The sequence below is a fragment of the Poecilia formosa genome, unplaced genomic scaffold (assembly GCF_000485575.1).
Source record: "Poecilia formosa unplaced genomic scaffold, Poecilia_formosa-5.1.2 Scaffold78, whole genome shotgun sequence".
NCBI classification, from domain to species: Eukaryota; Metazoa; Chordata; class Actinopteri; order Cyprinodontiformes; family Poeciliidae; genus Poecilia; species Poecilia formosa.
In genome coordinates, this window is record NW_006800017.1 from 153888 (window position 1) to 174288 (window position 20401).

General features: G+C 39.3%; 2 protein-coding genes across 3 annotated transcripts; one reads left to right on the forward strand and one right to left on the reverse strand.

The window, feature by feature from the left end:
• The first annotated feature begins 5121 nt into the window (after positions 1 to 5121).
• On the forward strand, positions 5122 to 10669 carry LOC103140919 (acyl-CoA synthetase family member 2, mitochondrial). The gene is made up of 16 exons (XM_007556283.2): positions 5122 to 5365; positions 5694 to 5889; positions 5976 to 6104; positions 7292 to 7345; positions 7436 to 7554; positions 8309 to 8471; positions 8570 to 8665; positions 8741 to 8892; positions 8971 to 9059; positions 9130 to 9206; positions 9280 to 9387; positions 9646 to 9797; positions 9879 to 10020; positions 10119 to 10229; positions 10312 to 10380; positions 10487 to 10669. Exons 1-16 carry the CDS (start codon positions 5262 to 5264, stop codon positions 10535 to 10537), a joined length of 1812 nt encoding a protein of 603 aa, XP_007556345.1. The 5' UTR covers positions 5122 to 5261; the 3' UTR covers positions 10538 to 10669.
• Positions 10670 to 12874: 2205 nt separating this feature from the next.
• On the reverse strand, positions 12875 to 20378 carry ndel1b (nudE neurodevelopment protein 1-like 1b). Of its 2 annotated transcripts, none has more exons than XM_007556284.2 (9): positions 20049 to 20378; positions 18017 to 18113; positions 16508 to 16661; positions 15115 to 15263; positions 14891 to 15027; positions 14626 to 14793; positions 14454 to 14545; positions 13517 to 13662; positions 12875 to 13433 (listed from the first exon to the last, which is right to left on the reverse strand). In XM_007556284.2, the coding sequence occupies exons 2-9, from the start codon at positions 18100 to 18102 to the stop codon at positions 13352 to 13354; spliced, it is 1014 nt and encodes a 337-aa protein (XP_007556346.1). In that variant the 5' UTR covers positions 18103 to 18113; positions 20049 to 20378; the 3' UTR covers positions 12875 to 13351. The 2 variants fall into 2 exon arrangements, with proteins under 2 accessions (XP_007556346.1, XP_016529008.1); XM_016673522.1 differs by lacking the exon at positions 20049 to 20378 and adding an exon at positions 18199 to 18342.
• Between the last annotated feature and the right edge of the window lie 23 nt (positions 20379 to 20401).

Sequence of the window (20401 nt, forward strand, 5' to 3'; positions counted from 1 at the left end):
TCAAGCCAATGCAACTGAACCCGAGTCATTTTGAAAAAAACATAAAAGACAAAGCTGACAGAAACACAGCAACCATCACTGGCTGCAGCTAAGGTTGCAAGTCTTTTTGGTGCTAAATACAAATGTATGCCACACTTTTCAGACTATTTCTAAATACCATGGATGATGTTTCTTTTTTTTCCTGCAAGCCACAATTATGCACTGCTTTATTTAAAGTCCAAATAAGACACGACATTTACGGTTGTAACTTAGGATGTAACAAAAACGCTTAAGAAGTAGGAATACTTTTTTTTTTTTTGAAGCGCAACTGTGCAATTTTAGCTCAAAACCAAATTGAGAAGTGTGGAGCGTGTTAAAGTCTTACCTCCGCATTATCTATCACTCAGAACTTTCAGGCACATGAGGTTTTCATTAAAACCATTACTGCTTGTTAAACAGTGTGCCGAGTTCCTGAGCTATGGCAACAGTTATCAAGTGGACAAGTGTTGGCAACAGCTGAATGCTCATCGGGGGGAAAGAATGGCTGAGGCAGGGGAAAGTAGAGTTGCAGGGGGTCACACGCTTGCATGTATGTGCACACGCATGCATGCATAGCAGCTTAAAAAGCACAGGTGACAGCAAGTGACCCTCGATTAGGGGGGTGAGGAACCTGTCGGGTTGCTCGCGAGCCACTCGCGTCGCAGAGGGTCAAAGGTTGACCTGATTACTGAGAACAGCGAACGACCAAAACCTCGAGCGAGTTTTGCTTTGGTCCTAATAAAGCCGGAAGACAAAAAAAACGTAATGAAAAATAGTTCTTGGAGAGATCTCATTGGAATGGTATCCACAGGCTGAACCACAGTCATGGAAGTTTACTCCGTTACAGACTGAAGAGAGACAAGTGCTCCCTGGTGACATATTGTGGAGCTTTAGGTGGATTATCGCCGCTCTGCTGTGGAATGCCCAACTTGCCTGAAATAGGGAATCAGCGAGGGAGCGGCACGAAAGGCACACAGATGCCACCCAAAGTGTGACGACAGTAAAAGTGTGACGATATCAGAGCGTCAGGTCATTTGAAAGGCCGGGGCTCTTCTCAAACTTCAACACCGTCTCTTTATGGGACCAAAATGTTTGTGTTCATCACGGAGACTGAGACATTGACATTGTGTCTGGCACCAGCAGAGAAGCACTGATTAAAATGTGAAATGTTCTGAAATTATAAGAGGGGGACTTTTCTTTTTTTTTTTTTTTTTTCACTTATGGCTTATGGTTTCTTTATATGTGTTTGTTAACTGAGTGTGTGGAAAAATACATTCCATATTTCTGTGCAATCATACCAAAGTGGTTGTATTCCTTTAACTAAATGCTTCAGAGGTGTGGCTAATGAGATTATGCATATTTCCCCCCCCTTATTATTATGTCTGGATGTGTTTAAATTCTTTGTGCTCATTCTGTTGTGGAATCTGTACTTAGATATTTTGTGGGAATAAACAGAATACCTGCTAAAATCAACCTTTTATTCACATTTAGACCTTCAAAGTTCCTGCTGAGACTGCAGTTTAATTGGACTCTGAAAATGAAAAGAAATTCTAAGGACTTAGAAGCTACTTTTGCAACCTGCTGATAATTTCTACCCTTGTATTTCTCCCATTTATAAAAGCTGTTGTAGTTATCAGGGATAACTCTGATCATTTTTTACCTGCCGTTATCTTCTGAACTCAAAAAAATCCTCATGAAATTACATGCACGGCTTAAAATTAGTAATTTATTTTTAAAACATTTTATGAATTGAATAATATATGGTTTTTGAAAAACTTATTGCAACAGTTTAGCATTAAGTGCAAACTACTAGGAGGATTTGTTTACTGATGTGAGAAATGGTCCAGTTCATTGTCCCTACAGGCATTAGTGCCTGTTATAAGACAATTCTTTTAATTCATACATAACTATTGAGAATCCCATTGGGTCAAACTGAATACAAACCCGCTCCAATTCATTTTAATCACAGATTCAAATCAATTTACATACAGTTTAAGAAAAAGAAGAGTGCCTGCAGTCAAATTAAGTTGATCAGTCATCTGTCTAAAGAAGCCAAGAGAAATGCATCTGTTTACTGACTGTGCAGCATTCCCTCAGTAGGCATGTGGTGATAGCGGAGAGTAAGAGCAGCCATCTAAACGAGCAACCAAAACACAAAAGATGACATAGTTTTATAATGGCAGAAAAAAAAAAATAAACCGGAAGGGAAAAAAAAAACAAGGGCAAAAAACCTTGGAATTTCAAAAAAAAAAAAGAACAATTAATTGGATTAAAAGCAAAAGGAACCAAAAACCCGGTGAAAGTTTTTCCCCCCATAAAATTCGATTTTATTGGAACATAAAAATCTGAGGAAACTCAGAGGAACTGCTTTTTGTTGAGACATAAATCCTTTATGTGTGTATTAAAACTTTGTATGTCCTCATTCTTAAGTAAATAATGTTCTTACTTACTTCATCCTACAAATAAATAACACATGAGGCATGCAGGATTTTGGGCTAAACCTCCAAATCCGTGAACACATTTCATTTATTAAGTGCATGCCAAAGTTCTTTTTATGATGACAGTTTTGTAAGTTTTGTACCTAATTTATAAATGTTAGATTCAGGGGGGAAAAAATGTGTAAAATCTGAGAGAAATTACAGCAATTTACTGTTTTGCAAAGGTTTGGGTGTGATTTTTTTTTTTCATTTAAATCGACCAGAGCAAAATAAAAACATGAGCAGCTAAACCGCAATGAGCTTGTCTCTTTCCCGTAGCTCTGCCGCCCTCTGCAGGACGCATTGAGCACTGGCTCAGGTATTTTCTGAGTTTTGCCGTGACCTTACAGAGAATGAATAACAATGCTGAGTGAGTTCCAGATACGTTTCCTCCCAGCTTGAGGTCAACTCTCCACTGATGAATGGAGTTATGTACAGTATTAACCCACAGCCTGAGCCATAATGACAGTGCAGTGCGTGTGCAGGAAACGGCCGTTATATATATAAAGCCTTTGCACCAGTCCCAGAGAGACTGCTCACATTTCCATTCGTGGTGAAATGTAGATTTATGCTGTAGTCATAACAAAGTCTGAATAAGACTGACACAGCATAATGACGGGTTGGTAGATAATTTGTTCTGCAGACAAGCGGCCCCAAAGACTGATGAATGACTTGGTGTTGTCTAATGTTTCTGTGTAAACTTTGTGTTAGAGTAAAACATTAATTTAAGTGCAAGGGAGGGTAACCGTAGTCACACAGGAAACTAAATAAAGAGGAGACGTTTGCTTCTGTGCTCCTGGTACAGAAAACTGAAAGTCTCCCCTAAAATGCCTCATTATATTTCAGCACATGTCAGATTCAGGAAGGGTTTGATTTGAAGGATTAAAAGAAAGAGTGCAAAGAGGGTTTGCTGACTGGAAATGTGTGCCAAGTATCAAAGTACCGACTGGTTTACATTTACAGAGGTAAATGTAAACCATTTACATTTACAACTGTAAATGTAAGCCAGTTTCACATTTCAAGTCTTTGTTGCTGCACTTGTTGAATCAATTCAGTTATTGTTTAACATGCTATCGCAAACATCATGCTCATGCTTTTAGACAGAGTCTTTAAGGGACTGAACTAAAATAATAATAATAATAATAATAATAATAATAATAATAATAATAATAATAATAATAATAATAATAATAAAATAACATTAAGTGATGCATAACACATACTTTATTTCAGAACCAGCACTATGCCGCTAAAAAGAATTATTGAAACGGTTCTTGAACTTTTCAGTGCCACATAAAGCGCCGCAAAAAGTAAAGTTGTCAAATTCGTCAGCCGTAAATTTCACATCAGGTCTTTCAGAAAAGCTCCAGCCGGTGGAGATTCTTGCATGAATGGGTGAGCTCTCCCTGCTGCCTCCGAAAGTTAAAGCTAAACCAAAAGACTGCAAGGTAACGTCATGCCAGTGTAGTTTTATCAGGCTTTGGCTTGACCATTACAAATGTTTTAAGGTAGAAACTGTAAAGTCCGGTGTTTAAAGGTGAATACAATTTTGTTCTTTAATAAACTTAACTGTTTTTTTTAACATCTACATTGTTGCATTATTACATTGCTATTTTTTCTTATTAGTATACAGTAGAACATTAACAATTTGGCCCTTCATGTGCTCCATGGTATAGCAGCTTTCAGCACCATTGTTTTGCAACAACAAAGTCCCTGGTTCAAATTCCAGCGGGGGGCCTCGTGTGCACAGTTTGCATGATCTCCCCCATGCATGTGTGGCTTCCTTCCTCTGTAGAATAACTTACATGTTGGGCTCATTGGTTATGCGATGGACATAGCAGATAGATGCACGTTGTACGTAGGAGCATGAACTTAAAATGCCAACTTGTTCATTTCTATGACTAAACGTTGCAGAAATAGCATCACTTCTTATCTCAAAGTTGTTAAACATGATCCTCTGAGCAAAGGCCAGAGAGTTGACGGCTCGCTGTGAAGCATGGTCTGTTTCAGATTCATGTTTCAGAACCTAATTTAAAAAAAAAAAAAGAAAATAAACAATTTTCTAAAGTACAAACAACCAACAAGAAATGTCTTGTAAACAGAACACCCAGTGTTTGAAAAGTCGCCGTCTACTGATCGAGGTCTACGCAAGTCAACATACAAACAAAACATAAACACATTCCTAAACGAGACAAAATTAGAAAAACTCTAGAGATGGTTACTCCTGTTGTGTTAGCTTCTTATTAGCTCACAGTAAATATTTGCTGTTTATTAAAAGAAAATATTCTGACCAACATATCAGTTCGCCACATTTTCTGGGCCGATTCCTTTCTTAAACTCCAAAAGTTTTAAGGAACATCATATTTCAAAACTGATGTGGATATTTCAATATTTTCTTTGCAAACGAGACTGTTTTCTTTCAGAGTTTGGTACCTGCTTAATCTTCTCCAAAAAGGGTTAAACTGACAATATTGTTTACAACAATATTTATTTGTTGTTGGAAAATGATTTTGATGAACAAATATCTGGTTGAAAGATGCTGGTAATGTGAAATCAATTTTTTATTTTTATTTATTTTTTTTAAAAAAAGGAGTTTGTTATCTTTTCAAGTGTGTACTTATGCAGTGACTGAGAATATAAGTTAATTATTACACATGCTGTAATTAAATCAAACCAGAGTGAACCAGCAGCGTTGCAGAGAACACTCTGCTGCTCAGACGGACCCTGACTGCATTCACATCCAGCTGGCTGTGGCGTCTGAAGGCCATGTCTGCACAGATTTCTTCCCCACTGCTCAGGCTCTGCTGCGCTTACGGTTTCCGACGTTTGGATGGCAGGGCGTGGAAACCGGGAGGGACGGTTTTGCTTCGGTAAGTTACTCTTAAATATATATAAAAAAAATAATGATAATAAATAGTGTTTTGGGTTTAACAGCATATCAGGTTGTTGAGTGGTGTTTAAGTTCTGTCATGCCAGAATGTGTCAGAAATGTTGCATTTGCAAACAGAAAACTTGTGATTTCTGCCCATCAGGTAAGATAATTAATAGCAGATTTTTTTTTGTAGTCATGCAAATTAAGGAATCAGTTTCCTGCAAATTTCCCCAAGTTTGATTTGCTTAAAAAAAAATCTTTAAAGCTGCAGTCAGTCAAAACCCTGAAATGACAAGGCACACATTTGTGAATTTGATCTTTGCCAGGTCTCTCCATGTAGACAGTCCACCTCACAAACCATCCCTGACCACCAGCTACGTCCACGGCACCTCTTCCTATTCCTTGCTTCCCCTGACTGTAAGTCAGAGCCTGGAAGCTACGGTCCGACGCTATCCTGACCGCGAAGCCGTGGTGTTTCTACAGGACGGCATCAGGAAAACCTTTGCTGAGTTCCAGACAGATGTGGGTTTCAGATTTAACCCGTTTTGATTAGGTTTTCTAAATCTTGCATGCAGTCAACCCACTTTCTACCATTTCTTCCTGACAAGGTGGACACGGCTGCTGCTGGCCTGCTTGCTCTGGGCTTGACGAAAGGCGATCGACTGGGGATTTGGGCTCCCAACATATACGAATGGATCCTTTTCCAGTTTGCTTCAGCTAAGACCGGAATTATCCTGGTCAGTGTAGAATCTGTCTGTATTTACAAGTCAGATGGACGTTGAACCTTTCAGTGACTTACGGGGAGAGTTGTGCTGCTGGAAGTTTACCAGGTTATCATTTTCCACATATGACATTTTCCCATAAAATGCAATTTTATTCAGATATTTAGAAATCCCGACAGCAGTTTATTAATTTTACTGATTCATTATAACTCTGAACACATATTCAATTAATTTAAAAAATGTTAGGCACAGCTTTGAATTTATTGTGGATTTCCTCCAAACAAAATGAAACATGCAAACTCAAAAATGGACATACATGTACACTGATATTTGGTCAAATGAATAAATAGATAAAAATCACATTGGAAGCTGTTCCTTACCACAAGTTTTAAAAACCACAAACATAATTCTAGTTGCATTGTTTATTCATTTTTTTTGTTTGATTTTATTTATTTGGACCACGTTGCATTAATAATAAATAATTATATTCAACACCAAAAGTGACGCCTATGAAGAAGCTATAAAACTTTTTCTTAAAAACATTTAGTAAAATTCACAACAGGTAACGTTTCCTTCTGCAAACATTAAGAACAGAATGTTATCTTGTACTTCCCCCCCCGGTTTAAAACAACGTCCTTGATATCCGCTCCCAGCCAGTTCTTATCATCTATCTTTAGCACAATCTCTCCCTGAAAAAGTCAACACGGCGTTTTGAAAAAAAAACAAAAAACTGCAGAATCTATTTTTACTGCAGGGTATCTAATGCAGTTGCGGGAATCTTTTGAGCGTGTATGATAGAAAGAGGAAAATGATGAGTGGAGGAGAGAGCCAGGAAAGCAGACACCATGATGCACCTCTAACCAGATAAACACTCAAAGAACAACTGATCACCTAAGTCAACAATTTTCTTTTTTAAACATTCAGTTAAATGACTTTGATCTTTGACTAACGTGATGTTTGCAGGAGAAAGACAAGACAGTGGAATAAAACCTAAATGTACTTTACTTGGTTAAATATCCAGAAGCTGTCTGATGTCTACAACAGTCCGACGCCATTACTTGGTTGTATAATTCAGACCATGCGGAATAAAAATGAAAAGGCAACAGATTCAAACTTGTGCCCTCGCTCTTCGTTTCTAATGTGTTGAAGTTGTTTGCTGTTTAAATTTTCCACCCTGACAAACCTTGTTGCTGTGCCTACAGGTGTCACTGAACCCAGCCTATCAAGTAGACGAATTGGCGTTTACACTGCAAAAGGTAAAGACAAAAAAAAAGACGTGCAGAGTGATTTTTCTTTTAAACAAATAATTTCTAATTGATATTAGAACCGAGATTTGCTGTACGTAGGTGCAGTGTAAAGCAGTGTTGTGTCCAACCAGCTTTAAAAGCCAGAACTTTTGCGAGATGCTGCGGGAGATTTGTCCAGGAATCGAGTCGATGCCACCCAGTACAATCAAAAGCTCCAGGTTTGACACAATCAAACGTTATTTTACGTTATGGTCCTTCCACTGTTGATATTTAGGGATGTACAGGATCTACAATGTCCAAACTTTTTACAAACTTGTCAAGTCAAAAGTATTTTGGGTCATAAATTGGTTTGCATTTTTTTTTTCCCCCAAATTAAAAATGATGTTTGTTTAGCCTATCAGCTAGCTCAAAAAGCAATATTTTAATTAAATTAAGCAGCAAAATATTTGAATAGAACTTGGAAAACCCTTGTGGATTTGAAACATAAACAAAAGAGTCTTGCAAAGTTGCCTTAATATTAAAAAGGCATTTATCTTTTTTTTTTTCCAGGTTGTTTTCAACAATTTCTAGCAACAGCATAAATAAATGGTGCATTCATCAATTCAATTTCATTCAATTCAGATCAAATCAGTTTATGTATGTAGTGCTAATTTACAACAAAAGTTGTATCAAGGCAGATTATGAAAATAATAATTTGAGTTCAATCATATATGCATTCCAACTGATTCTAGGTGTGAAGCATATCAGCATGTTCAATTAGTTATTGAAAGGAAACCCAGCATGTTGCATCGAGTCCGATTCACTTTTCCAGGGAGCCAAATTCTTATAATTTCTGAACTGCTGTCATAGGCCACACTAAATTATTTAAACGGCCCCAGAGTCGGATGTTGGACATCTTGCCCTAGTTATTTAAAATGTATAATCATATTAATCCTGTCAGCAGCTCAAAGAATCTGTTTCTGGATCTTCCAGGGTGCCAGAGCTGCGTATGATCATTGTGACCGACAACAGGCAGCCAGGGATGCTGCACGTGGACGACGTGATGCAGGCAGCGGAGAGTCGGCACTGCAAGCAGCTGTCGGACCTGCAGAGCCAGCTGTCCTTTGACGATCCCATCAACATCCAGTTCACTTCAGTAAAACTGCATTACGAAACCTTTCACATGCAGCGATGTGATAGCATATCGAGACATATTTACCTAGACGCACGTTTCTCTTGCTTCACTGGCACTAGGGTACCACTGGGAAACCAAAGGGAGCCACTCTTTCCCACAACAATATTGTAAATAATGCATATTACTTGGGCCTCCGTATGGGCTACGATCGCAGAGTGAGTCCACACTTGTCTGGTGTATGTAAACCACACATTTTGATTTGAATAACTGTGTTTATTATTGACAATCAGCCTCAGGTGCGAGTGTGTGTGCCTGTGCCTATGTACCACTGCTTCGGCTCCGTGATTGGAGGGATGAGCATGGCAGTTCATGGCATCACGCTCGTGTTCCCTTCTTCTGCATACAACAGCTCTGCCAATTTAGAGGCCATCCAGAATGAAAAGTGTGCTCCTCAGAGTCCATAGTGCGTCCAGTAGCAAGAACTCTCAATGATTGCTGATCATACCTTCCTCCGCTTTAGGTGCAATTTTGTCTATGGCACTCCCACAATGTACACTGACTTGCTCAGTCGTGATTTACACAAGTATGACCTGTCATCAGTCGAAGCTGGTAAGAGACTTAAAAAGTCAAGATTAGTTGGTTTTGTTGAATTTGGAGTGATGTATTGTCTTTGCTTTAGGGCTCATAGGAGGCTCTCCGTGCCCCCCTGAGATCCTGAGGCGGCTCATATCAAACATGAACATGAAAGAAATAACTGTGAGGATTTAATTGTTTTAATGTGTGACAGTCAAAGAGCTCCTGAGAGTAGATGAAGTTAATCTTTTTACAGATTTTATACGGAACTACTGAAAACAGCCCTCTTACGTTCCTGGGGTTCCCTCAAGACAATGATGATCTGAAGATGAACACTGTCGGGTGTATCATGCCTCACACTGAGGTATGCTTTCCTTTGCATCCATCCAGTTAAGTTCCTACTCAATCCTCACACCCTGTACAGGTCACCAGTCCATCAATAAAGAGAAAACCTTGCATGCAAATAATCATCTAAGGGCAAATTTTGGAGAACAACAAGAATGTTTTGGAATATGGGTAGAAGGAAATCCTGGAGGACCTTTTTGGTGCAAAGAAACGGTGCAGCTGCTCAAACCCTGAGCTTTTTGACACTCTAACAAGGTGCCAAAATGTGTGTCTCAAGGCCAAGATAGTGGACCCCAACTCGGGCCAGATTGTCCCTTTGGGGGCCTCCGGGGAGCTGATGACCAGAGGTTACTGTGTGATGCTCGGGTACTGGGACGATCCTCAGAAAACCAGAGAGGTCATCTCTGAGGATCGCTGGTATAGGACTGGGTAAGATGAGTTTTTAAATTTAGAGATGGTTTTTTTTTGTAATAATTTTAAAGTTATGAGTGAGTTACTTCTTCCGTGCAGCGACACAGCCAGCCTGAACAGTCTGGGGTACTGCTACATCGAGGGACGCATGAAGGACATGATCATTCGGGGAGGGGAGAACATTTACCCCGCTGAGGTGGAACAATTTCTCCACAAGCATCCAAAAGTTCTGGAGGTGCAGGTGAGATTTCAAAACTCCCCGAGGGTGAGCTGTTTGCGCTAAATATTTTATTTTTAGCGCAAACTACAGCACAACTAAAGAGACGCTCGGCTTCCCAGGTGGTTGGAGTGAAAGACGAGAGGCTGGGTGAGCAGGTGTGCGCCTGCGTCAGGCTGAGGGAGGGCCAGACTTCCACTGTGGAGGAGATAAGAGATTTCTGCACAGGGAAGGTAAGAAAAGATGGACATACTGTACATCCAAACAGACCAAAATGATTTTTAATTATTTAATTGTTTGTTTTTTTTCTTTTAGATTTCTCACTTTAAGATTCCACACTATGTGATGTTTGTAGACAGTTACCCACTAACTGTCTCTGGGAAGGTAGGAGAGCTGTTTTAATGCCATTATTTACAAATGTAGCCAATATAACATAATTCATGCTTGAGTAGTAAAGCTAAACTTTTTTTTTGTTTGTTTGTTTCTCTAGATCAAGAAGAACATATTAAAGAAGGAAATGGAGAAGAAATTGGGTCTTTGATTTTTTATTTTATTTTATCTTTTACAGAAAGTCATTGTAAAATGAGTAAAGACTGAAACTAATTTATGTATCTGAATAATTTATGCCTTATTTTAAATTGTGCTGAAATAATAAAGCAGCCTGTTGATTTATTCTTGACCTGGGGAACAATATTAAGCTTTAAAAAAAAAGGAAAAAAAAGAAGCACATGAATGATTCAGTTTTTAATTGTCCCGCCATACATCTTAAAATGAGCATCAACTGTATATAGGCCTGTCACAATAACAAATTTTACTGAGTGATTAATTGTCTAAAAAAATTATTGCGATAAGCGATAATATTGTTTCAAGACCTTCTGACACTGATTTAATGGAAATGACGTAATGATGCATACTATTTCCTGCCATAGATAGATGCACTTTATTTTCAAAAGAACACATAACACTGGAACTGATAAACTAAATAAACAAAACAACCAAAAACAAAAATAAAATGGATTCTCAGTCTCCATTAACAAAAAACGTACTTGAATAAAAAGTAAACAGTATAAAGCCAAAGTGGAAATAAATACTGCATTCAACCAAAAGAGTCCAGATTATGAAGTCTGTATACTATATTGCCCTTCAGTAATCACTAGATTTAAACCCTAACCCCTAACCCTAATGCAAAAGTTCACACTACACGATTTTTTTGCCCCCATTTTTCCCTTACGACAATCTTAGAACGTTGGCCGATCTAAGATTGTCGCTGGTGATTTCGTAACCGATCATCATGTAGTGTGATTTAGGTCGTCGTGGCCGCTCCGATCTAAATCAGGGGTTTTTCCCGACTGGGAGCTTAACGCTGAATGTGACAGGTAGCCAATCAGAAAGCGCGGATTCTCCTCCTGATTTCTGAGGGGAAATTATGGAGGGGAATACCAAACAGCTGACACGGCGCAACCCGAAGTCCAGCAGACATTGGAGATGATATGTGGAAACATTAATATTTATTCAACATTTCATGCAAAGAATATAGAAAGGACAAGTGGAGGAGTTGGAGCCAAACTGCTACGTAGTTGATAAACCTGGTAACTTTTTAGCTGCTCTTCGTTAAAGTGACATAAATAGGTTATAATGATTTTTCATTCAGTCAGGACTTAGGCTGACTCTAGCCATATGCGTCACAGGTAGATTCTAGTAAAGCATTGATTAATGCCCGATTTAAAAATTAGTTAACTGGAGTTGTAGCCATTATTTTGGGCTACATGTCGATAGGTTTAATTTATCGTGTGATTAATTGATTTATCGTTTATCGCGACAGGCCTAACTGCATAACTTTCAATAAATTATTTTAAACAAGCAACTTTTTAGACATGTTTTTAGATTATCAAAAGGTGTGATAAGTTAAAGTTTTAGATAATAATAGGTTTCTTTAAAAAAACAACAAAAAAAACAATATGCTTTCATTTCACCAAGACCATAGACATATTTATTATCTCAATCTTTATTTACTTTAACAATTGAAAATTTAATAGCATATTACAATGGCTGTAACCACTGTACAAAAGTAAAACTTGTTATCTCAACACATGCCATACAGAATCTGAAATAAATAGGACTTTAATGCCAAATGTCTGTATATACAGGTAAGCAAATTTTCACCATCTATAAATACCACTGTACAAACTCGCTGAAGTGGCTTCAGTAACAGGCTCTCATGTAAACTGAGATCTCGTAAATACAAACAACAACTAACCTTTAAATTATACTTCAGGCTACTAAGGGTTTAAAAATGTGAGCTGCAAGAAGAAAAATGGATACAAAGTCAATTAGAATAATAATAGGCCTTCGCAGTGCTTAGCTGCTCGGGCCTAATAAAGCTGCCAAGACCAAAACAAAAAACCAAAAAAGTTAATACCAAATTAATATTAGTGAAAAACAGAATCTGTGCTGCACTGCACAAAACCCTGAAAAGATCCATTGAATTTAGATTTGCTTCAGTAAAACTTAAACTGTCAGGAAGATTTTTCAATATTTTGTTTGGCTTTGACAATCCTTTCCAGGTGGTGAGTGTTTTGGGGCCAAATTCATGTCATAACATAATAAAGACAAAACTGTTTTCTTCAAATTATAAGTAGAAAAAAAGAAAACAACTCAGGGCGGCAGAAGAACGCTTCACCCAACAGAAAACATGGCAACTACTGCGCTACATAACTTTGGACAATCAACATTCACTTCGGTCTGTCTGCTCAGCGCAGGGCCGACCCGCACTCCTGCAACCATAAGTAGACATGCAAAAAAAAAAAAAAAAAAAGCAGCAAACAAGAAAAATGCATTTCAAAGCATACAAAACAAACCGGCTAGAATAAGCATTTCCCTTTTTTTTTTTTTTTTAAATATTAAACATTCAAAAAATAAATTAGTTCAACTGTGCAATTCAGGAGAAAATACATGAAGAAAAAAAATCAAAAAGAAGCTGTGGTCGGTTGAGGGCCTCTTTGTCAAGAAGAAGTTCGTTAGAGCCGTTGAGTTAGTGCTGCAGCGCGAACAGTGACATCAATGGAGCAAACAAGCACTGAAGAGCTCTGCTGTAGGCACATGCAGGGATCAGGTAGGAGCATGGCTACCCAGCTGCACTCCGAGCTGCAACCTGGAGGCAAGTTTATTTAACTTCTCTCGTGCATCTGTCAAATTCAGTCATGCATTCCCTCACCCAGCCAATGCTCTTTCACTCAATCACACACACACACGCGCACACACACACGCGCGCACATACAGCCGCTCATGAGTCCTATTTGTAGCCATGTTGTGTTGGATGGGCTTTGAGCGGAGGTTTGAGTGGCATATTGGGTCCTCACACACTTAAAGGCAGCATGCCTGGAGGAGGGATGGCTCTGTTGGTTGCCATGGAGCTCGGGTCCAGTCCATTAACAGTGCTGCACATGAGAACAGGACATGAACTTTGTTAGCGGGTGTGAATTAAGACGTAGCAGAACCAAACCTACAAGAGAGGCTTTACCTTGTTTCAAAGTAGGCCGTGTGCAGAGGGTGTGGGAACTTTGTAGGGTTGCTGTTGAGGATTGTGCCGACGTCTGTGGAGTATTTTTTTCGCGCTGCCTGATCTTTGGCAATGTTCCTACAAGCTGCAAGTTTGGTCTCCAAAGCCTAATGACAAAACAGGGGGAAAAAAAGCTGAATTTAGCCTTAAAAGTAAAGCTTGTGACTTAACCACAAATTAAAACAATGAGACGTAGAATTTTATATCTTGATTTTTTTGTAGCAATAGTTTTGCTCCTCCTTTGCCACATTATTTCTGCACCAAATATATACAGACAGCAACACAGCCACCAGGCCCAGCATGCTGGAGCCCCTACTGCACCTATTTTTGCATCGATACAGTTGCAGAAATAATCAAAGAGATACAGTAGGCTGTTTTAATTTATTAAATTAAACATTTTGTCTCATCCGACGAGACAAAATGTTTCTAAATCAATAAATGACTCTCCAGGTTGGAAAAGGAAGGATAATTATACATTTGCAGAGAAAATCCACTGGTTTAAGATAAAACTTGTAAAATCACCCATGTTGCATAATACAAGCAAATCTTTGTCACAGAGTAAATTTATCAGTTACGTTTATTGAACTAAATTTATATAACTATTTTGAACAGATCTCACTGGAAGAGTGAAAGTTGTGCTCGCATAAAGCTCAAGTTTTCAAAAATGTTAATTTATTTGCCCTCTGTGTTGACCTTCTTCTAAGTGCGTGCATAATGCGTCATTGCTCTGTGGCCAGACAGAGATGTGTTGATGCTATTTTTGCCTTCTTTCAAAATTAGAAAGCCAAGCAATTTCAAAGGACCAGTTTGCACTTTTGAACCTGTCTCTAAACTCTCACAGAGAGATGCAAAAGGAGTAAATCAGCTATACATTTATAATGAAATAAATAAAACTTACCCCAACTTTTCTCAGAAGGTCTCCAACTATATTAAGAGCTGAGATCCTGGCAGAAGGTGTTAGAGCTGAGCCGCTGCAACCATTGGTCAGTCCTACAGTAAAAAGATTAAATTAATGAAAATATATATATTTTTTAAATATATGCAGAAATAAGAGTGGGAACAACCCTTACCCTTTTGGCTGATGAATGCATGCTCTATACTCTTCCCTACAGGCGTTGCAGGGAGGGATAAAGAGGCCTGGACTGCAGAATCAGTCTTGTCTATATCTGACGTTGGCGAGCTCGGTGCCGACATCCTGTCAGTGCTCCGCTCTCGTACTGCCAGCTCCTGTCGCAGATCTGCAGGAGATTGAAGTGTGACTAATAAAATTCTCATCCAAAATGCCACAAACAGTACAAGCCCAATCTAAAAAAAAAGAAAAGGTTTCTTCCTTACCTCTGGCTTCGTCTTTCAGCCGCTGCACTGACACAAGGAGCGACTCCTTCTCGTCCAGCTCGCTCTCAAGGAAAGCATTTCTTTCGATGGCCTGGTTCAAACGGCTCTCAAAGTCCTCCAGAGACACTATGGTTGCCCTAAAGTCAGAAATGCGGCTTGTTTCGTGAACACAGCAGAGAATCTAACAGTCTAAATGTGTCTTAATGCATTATTCTCATTCGGACCTTTTGGCTCTCTCCAAGTCGTCATTGGCTTGTTCCAGTTCTCGTACGTATTTGTGTAGCTGCTCCTTTATGCTCCGGGTCTGGCTCAGGTCGTCCTCCAGCATGGAAATCTGTTTGTAACTCTGAGCATACTGCATCTCTAGTTTTTCCTGACAACAGATAGAATAAAGAGAAGAAAACGCCCCGGGAGTGAGCCGATGTAGAGAACCTGGAGCACAAAAGCGCACTGTTTGAAAATACTATTTTATGCATTTGGTTGATGGTCACAAACAACAGCACAGGAAACGAGGCGAGTCACAAGACAGTAGAGATGTTCTTTGGTGTTATTTCACTGTCAAAAGGCCCCTTTGTTCCCACGGGAGACCCCTGGCCCCACTTCCTGCGCTAGGTTACGTGTAATTAGAGGCACTGCTGCGTGCCTTTACTATGGCCCCTGACGCACAAAGACAGGAAGGAATCATTCATACCTTCTCCGGTTCATTTGCAGTGTTCCTTTTTAGAGTTAGGTGTGGCACATGGGCTCACATGTTTAACCACAAAGTGTTGATGGTGAATTTCTCATTGTGTGCACATAAATACAGCTGGCAACGATCAGAACTCGGCACTCAGGCCCGCTCTGATTTAGAACGAGACTCGTCCTTCCTATTTCCTTCTACTTTATCCTGACATCCAATTAAGCCTTGCCACAGGATTACATAACATGCTTTCTAAACTCTGTCCTAGGAAGCAGATCAGATGACTCAAGTAACTCTGCTTGGTGTCCCAACTGGAGATGCACCTATGACCTTCCAGGTTCCTATTTTAGCAAATTCTGATTGTTTTTTTTTTTTTTACTTTTATGCAATTTATTATTTATTTTCCTGGATAAATCTTTAAAATCTTGTCCTGACTATAAAATGTTTGTTTTAAAAAACAAGAGTTTCTCAAAAGCAGACTGATGTTTCTCTCTGCATCTTGTATATGTATTTAACTAAATTATAAGACAGCGTGTAGCAAACGTTTGCCTTTTTTTTCACCCCACAAGATCCATTCAAAATGATCAACAGCTGTTTTCAACTTGGTTTTTTTGAGGGTGAAAAACCCCGATTTGCATTCCAGTGTTGAATTGTTTGACTGCCAAGTCATTCATTAATTTATTGTCACAACGCATGACCGTTACGTAGACGTTAGTGTGAACAAACATTCTTTATTTTAGGGTCAGAGGCATCTGACCACAGAAATATTTTGAGCAAACACGGCAACTTGTATGATGTGAAAGGACATTTTCCATAATGAAGGACTTGTGGTTGTCTGTGTTGCAGAACTTTGATTTGAAAGGGCTTTCTTTGTGTCAGATATTTACTTCTGTGAGATTTCTAAAAGAATGTCATCATTTTCTAATCTAGCGGTTTACCTTTAGGTTGGAGGACTCGTTCTTCAGTCTCTCGTTTTCAGCTTGTAGATCTCGAAGGCGGTGTTCAGTCTGACTGAGCTGAGCCTCCAGTTCGGCCTCCAGTTCCCGGCTCCCCTCCTGGAACTCCTGCAGCTCCTCTTGAGCATCTTGGCAACTAAATGATACAAACACAGAGAAGAGGGAGGAAAAAAAAACAACAAAAAAACAACTGTCATTGTTTCACATCTGCATTACGGATCAACACTGGAACCATTCAGCTTTACAGAGCTGAATGGTTCTAGAAAACGGCCAGGCTATTGTTCTGCAGGAAGAGTTTAGCTCATGCATGTTCCTGGAGCTTTGACAGAAATAGACCTGAAAAAGGCTCAACTTTCACTCGTGATTTAACTATACCACATCAATCCCATCTCAGCCTTGCTGAATTAACGTAAGCGTGCTACTTGTATAATATATTAAAAAAAAGGTACATTTGTATTAACAACCAAAGCTGGAACCGAAAAGCTCATTCTTACATAACCTTTTTCCTGATCAGATGACACTGTACCTAATGCCACGGTGAGTTCAGCTGACTTGCACTGAGATAATACTCTCAGAGAGAGCTGGAATCCATGAATCAGTTTCTGTGCGTGGTCGTTCCACGCATGCCAATGTCAGAGAGCCTTGTGACGTCAGAACATGGGATCTCCAACGGGCCCAGCGCCAGGCAGTCGATTTAAAACTACACTCTCAATGTGCAAATTCTACAAGAAGTTACTATTTCATACAAGTGTCAAATGTAGCAAAGCAAAACATGGGAAGTTAAACATTTCAAAAAAGGTAATTTATTAACAACGCAAGCTGCAGCTGCTGATAGGTTGGTGTTAAAGTCCGCCTGAGAAAACACATGCTTGAAACACGTGCAACAAGCCACCTACTTGAAGTTAGTTTTTCCGTGGCTTGATGTTTTCCCCGCATATACCCACTGCAGGAATTTCTCAGAAAACCACCATGTCTTTAACCCTTTATATGCAACCTTTCACTCTCAGCTTCATGTATGAAACAAGCAGGGTTTAAAAAGATTTACGCAGCACAGCTGCAGACCCCAGAAAGGCTTGTGGCGTTTGCTAAAGCAGTCAAAGCTTTTGTCATTTCCTCTTGAATTGGTCAGCAGGTTTGCGGTTTGTTATGTCATAAGGGCCCCGGCAAGTCATTTGCCTTTTTTGGGCTCGTCCCAGTCGCTCTGCGCTGAAACCCACAAGCATTTCTCAACTGAGGTAGGCTTTTATTTTTTGTGCTAATACAGGGGAACTGCTGCCAGCTACAAAATGAGCACAGTTATGTTGCTGCAAGATGAGCTTATTGAGCAAAAACATTATTCTGTAATTACACACACAAAACGCTGAGAACAAAACGAAACGTGCAGCTCAAGGTCACGCATAAAAACAGAACGCTAAAAATATCAACTTACTGTTTACAACCGACATATAAAATATATGACACAAGGTATGAAGTCACAGGAGCACAACCTACCTTTTCTTATATTTCAGGGCTTGAGTTTTCCAATAATCAACCTCCTCATCCTTTGATGAAAATTTAGGAATCATCTCTGTGTCCATGTCAGGGCAACCTAAGAACAAAAAAAAAAGACATTCTTAATACACTGACTGGTAAAATAAGAAAAAAATAAAAACACTTTAACACAAGCAGGTTACCCTCGTCTGGCAGTAAATATTTAATCTTTTGTGTTCTTTGGCATGTCGAAACAAGTATGACGCATTCCCTTCTTATCTCAAGTCAGAGCAACCAATGAAATCCAGTTTTTAAATTTTCCACCTGAATGGAAAACAACACATTTTTGAGGTCCAAAATGAGAAATAATTCCAGGTACGTCTGACCATGTCACGATATGGCCAGTATGTTCAGTATTTTTGAATTTGAATTTGAATTATGCCAGCTAGTTCTTAATGAAGGAATGCTTCATTGGTTTAAAAAACAACAACGTGTGTTTAAGTGTATAAATGTGCTAAATAATGTGCCATTTGCTAAATAAAAGAGGACTTTGTATTTACACCTCTATAAGGCTTGCTGTTCAACTTTAGACAACCAGTTCCCAGAAAACATCCAAATAAAGAGTAGTTAATGTTAAACAGATGTTTTATGTGTTAAATCCGCTGTTGTGTTTGCAAGAGCAGCACAATAGCACACAGCTGCTACCATAATCCATGCAGAATTGAAAATAAATAAATAAAAATAGAATGTTTTCAGGAAAATTTAAGAATATTTGCAACTGCTTTTGGGTTTTGTGGGACTATAGATTTAGTCTCTGGCTTAGATTAGACTAAAGAGGATGTGTGATTTTCTCCACTCAGCGGGTGGGCGACTGCTCTTCCGTTGAAACATTCCTGTGAGGTGGCCTCATCAGCAACTGACTGACTGACAACATGTGTTAGTATGCAGCTTCACAAATCAAAACAGTGGAAAACTGGATGGTTTTCCCAAAATACCACTGACAAAACAAGTTGGGTGCATCATGTGATAGGGGGAGACTTATCGGCTATCCAGGAAAGTACCAAAAAAATGTCAAGGGGATTCTGTGTCTCCCAAATACATGTGACAATCAAGAGCTGCCATGGTAACAGGCTGAAGCCTTGTAGAAAACTGGATAGTCAATGGCACATTGAGAAGTACAGAGGCAGCCTTTTCAGATCGGCAATGCCTTGTTGTCAACACAGAGTGTACAGGTAACATAACACACCAGCAGAAGAGGTCAAGCCCGATCATGTAACAGGTTAAGAATAAGGACAGGAGGGAACCTGCATTAGGAGGGATGATAATTTCACCCTCCTTCTTTGTCATGACAAAACAAGGACTAAAAGGGAAAGTCCTCTACCACCATCCAAGCTTATGCTTTAAGAATGATGACTCCATATTTAATAGAACCTCGGAAGTTGATGAGATCAGTATTACAAAAACTCTTTTCCATTAATGTTTATTCAGTCTTATTGCTTTAATCTGCACGGAATAGCATCACTCCTTGAAGGTTTAAAGGGTGTGGTGGTGATATTACACCTCAAATCTTTGAGTAATGCTTAATATATTCTGCTAGATTGCTGCCTTAAATTAGCATCTTTTGTGAACTGGGTATTAGGGGTGGGGGGGGGACTCCAAACATTAACAGATTCTGAACGTAAGGGGGGGGGGGGGGGGGGGACTCCAAACATTAACAGATTCTGAACGTAAAACCAACGACCAGTATTCATTTAAAACGAATCATACTGACCGTATATTATCTAAGAAAAGTTATTTAGCCAAGCAGAGAAGAGGTCGCTAATTTAAACATGTCGATATCTGATACCCTACGTTTAGACTGAAGCAGTCCTGTGTTTAAAGACACCAGAAGGTTCCACATACAGCGGACTGAGACTAAATTAAATGTAAAAGCTAAGGAGTACAGTCGAAATGTGAGCTTTTATCTTGGTAACGTTCACAAAACGACAGCACCGGAGAACGTTGAACGAACAGGCCAAGAATTGACAATAATAAATCACACTTAAATCCTTACCTGCTCATATCAACCCGTTGTCTGGTCCTCTTTCTCAACAATACTCCGTTCAGCCGGTAAAATATACAACGAGACGCAGTCCTTCTCCCGGTACGGGCCTCTGCTACTGACTGAGGGAACTGGAATGTGTTTAGGAAATTGCCAACGCGTCTCCCGGAACTAACGTATGTCCTCGTGGAAGACGTACGCCGTGACGTAGTTTCACTTTACGTAACGTCTGAAACTAAAAGAGGCACTCCTTTTTCTTTCTTTTCTTTTCCAAGGAAGTGTTGGAGTTATGCCAATAACCACAAGGTGGCGTCCACAAGCGGACTAACCTGATCCTAGTGATAGATGAGAAACAAAATACATGT

Bases quoted from the DNA above. Each gene is read 5' to 3' on its own strand.
- ndel1b (XM_007556284.2), bottom strand. From the start codon at position 18,102: ATGGACACAGAGATGATTCCTAAATTTTCATCAAAGGATGAGGAGGTT. The intron at 16,662-18,016 runs GTAGGTTGTGCT...TGTATCATTTAG, and splicing joins GCCCTGAAATATAAGAAAAG to TTGCCAAGATGCTCAAGAGG. The intron at 13,434-13,516 runs GTAAAGCCTCTC...TCTCATGTGCAG, and splicing joins ACGGCCTACTTTGAAACAAG to CACTGTTAATGGACTGGACC.
- LOC103140919 (XM_007556283.2), top strand. From the start codon at position 5,262: ATGTCTGCACAGATTTCTTCCCCACTGCTCAGGCTCTGCTGCGCTTAC. The intron at 7,346-7,435 runs GTAAAGACAAAA...TGCTGTACGTAG, and splicing joins TGGCGTTTACACTGCAAAAG to GTGCAGTGTAAAGCAGTGTT. The intron at 7,555-8,308 runs GTTTGACACAAT...TGGATCTTCCAG, and splicing joins AGTACAATCAAAAGCTCCAG to GGTGCCAGAGCTGCGTATGA.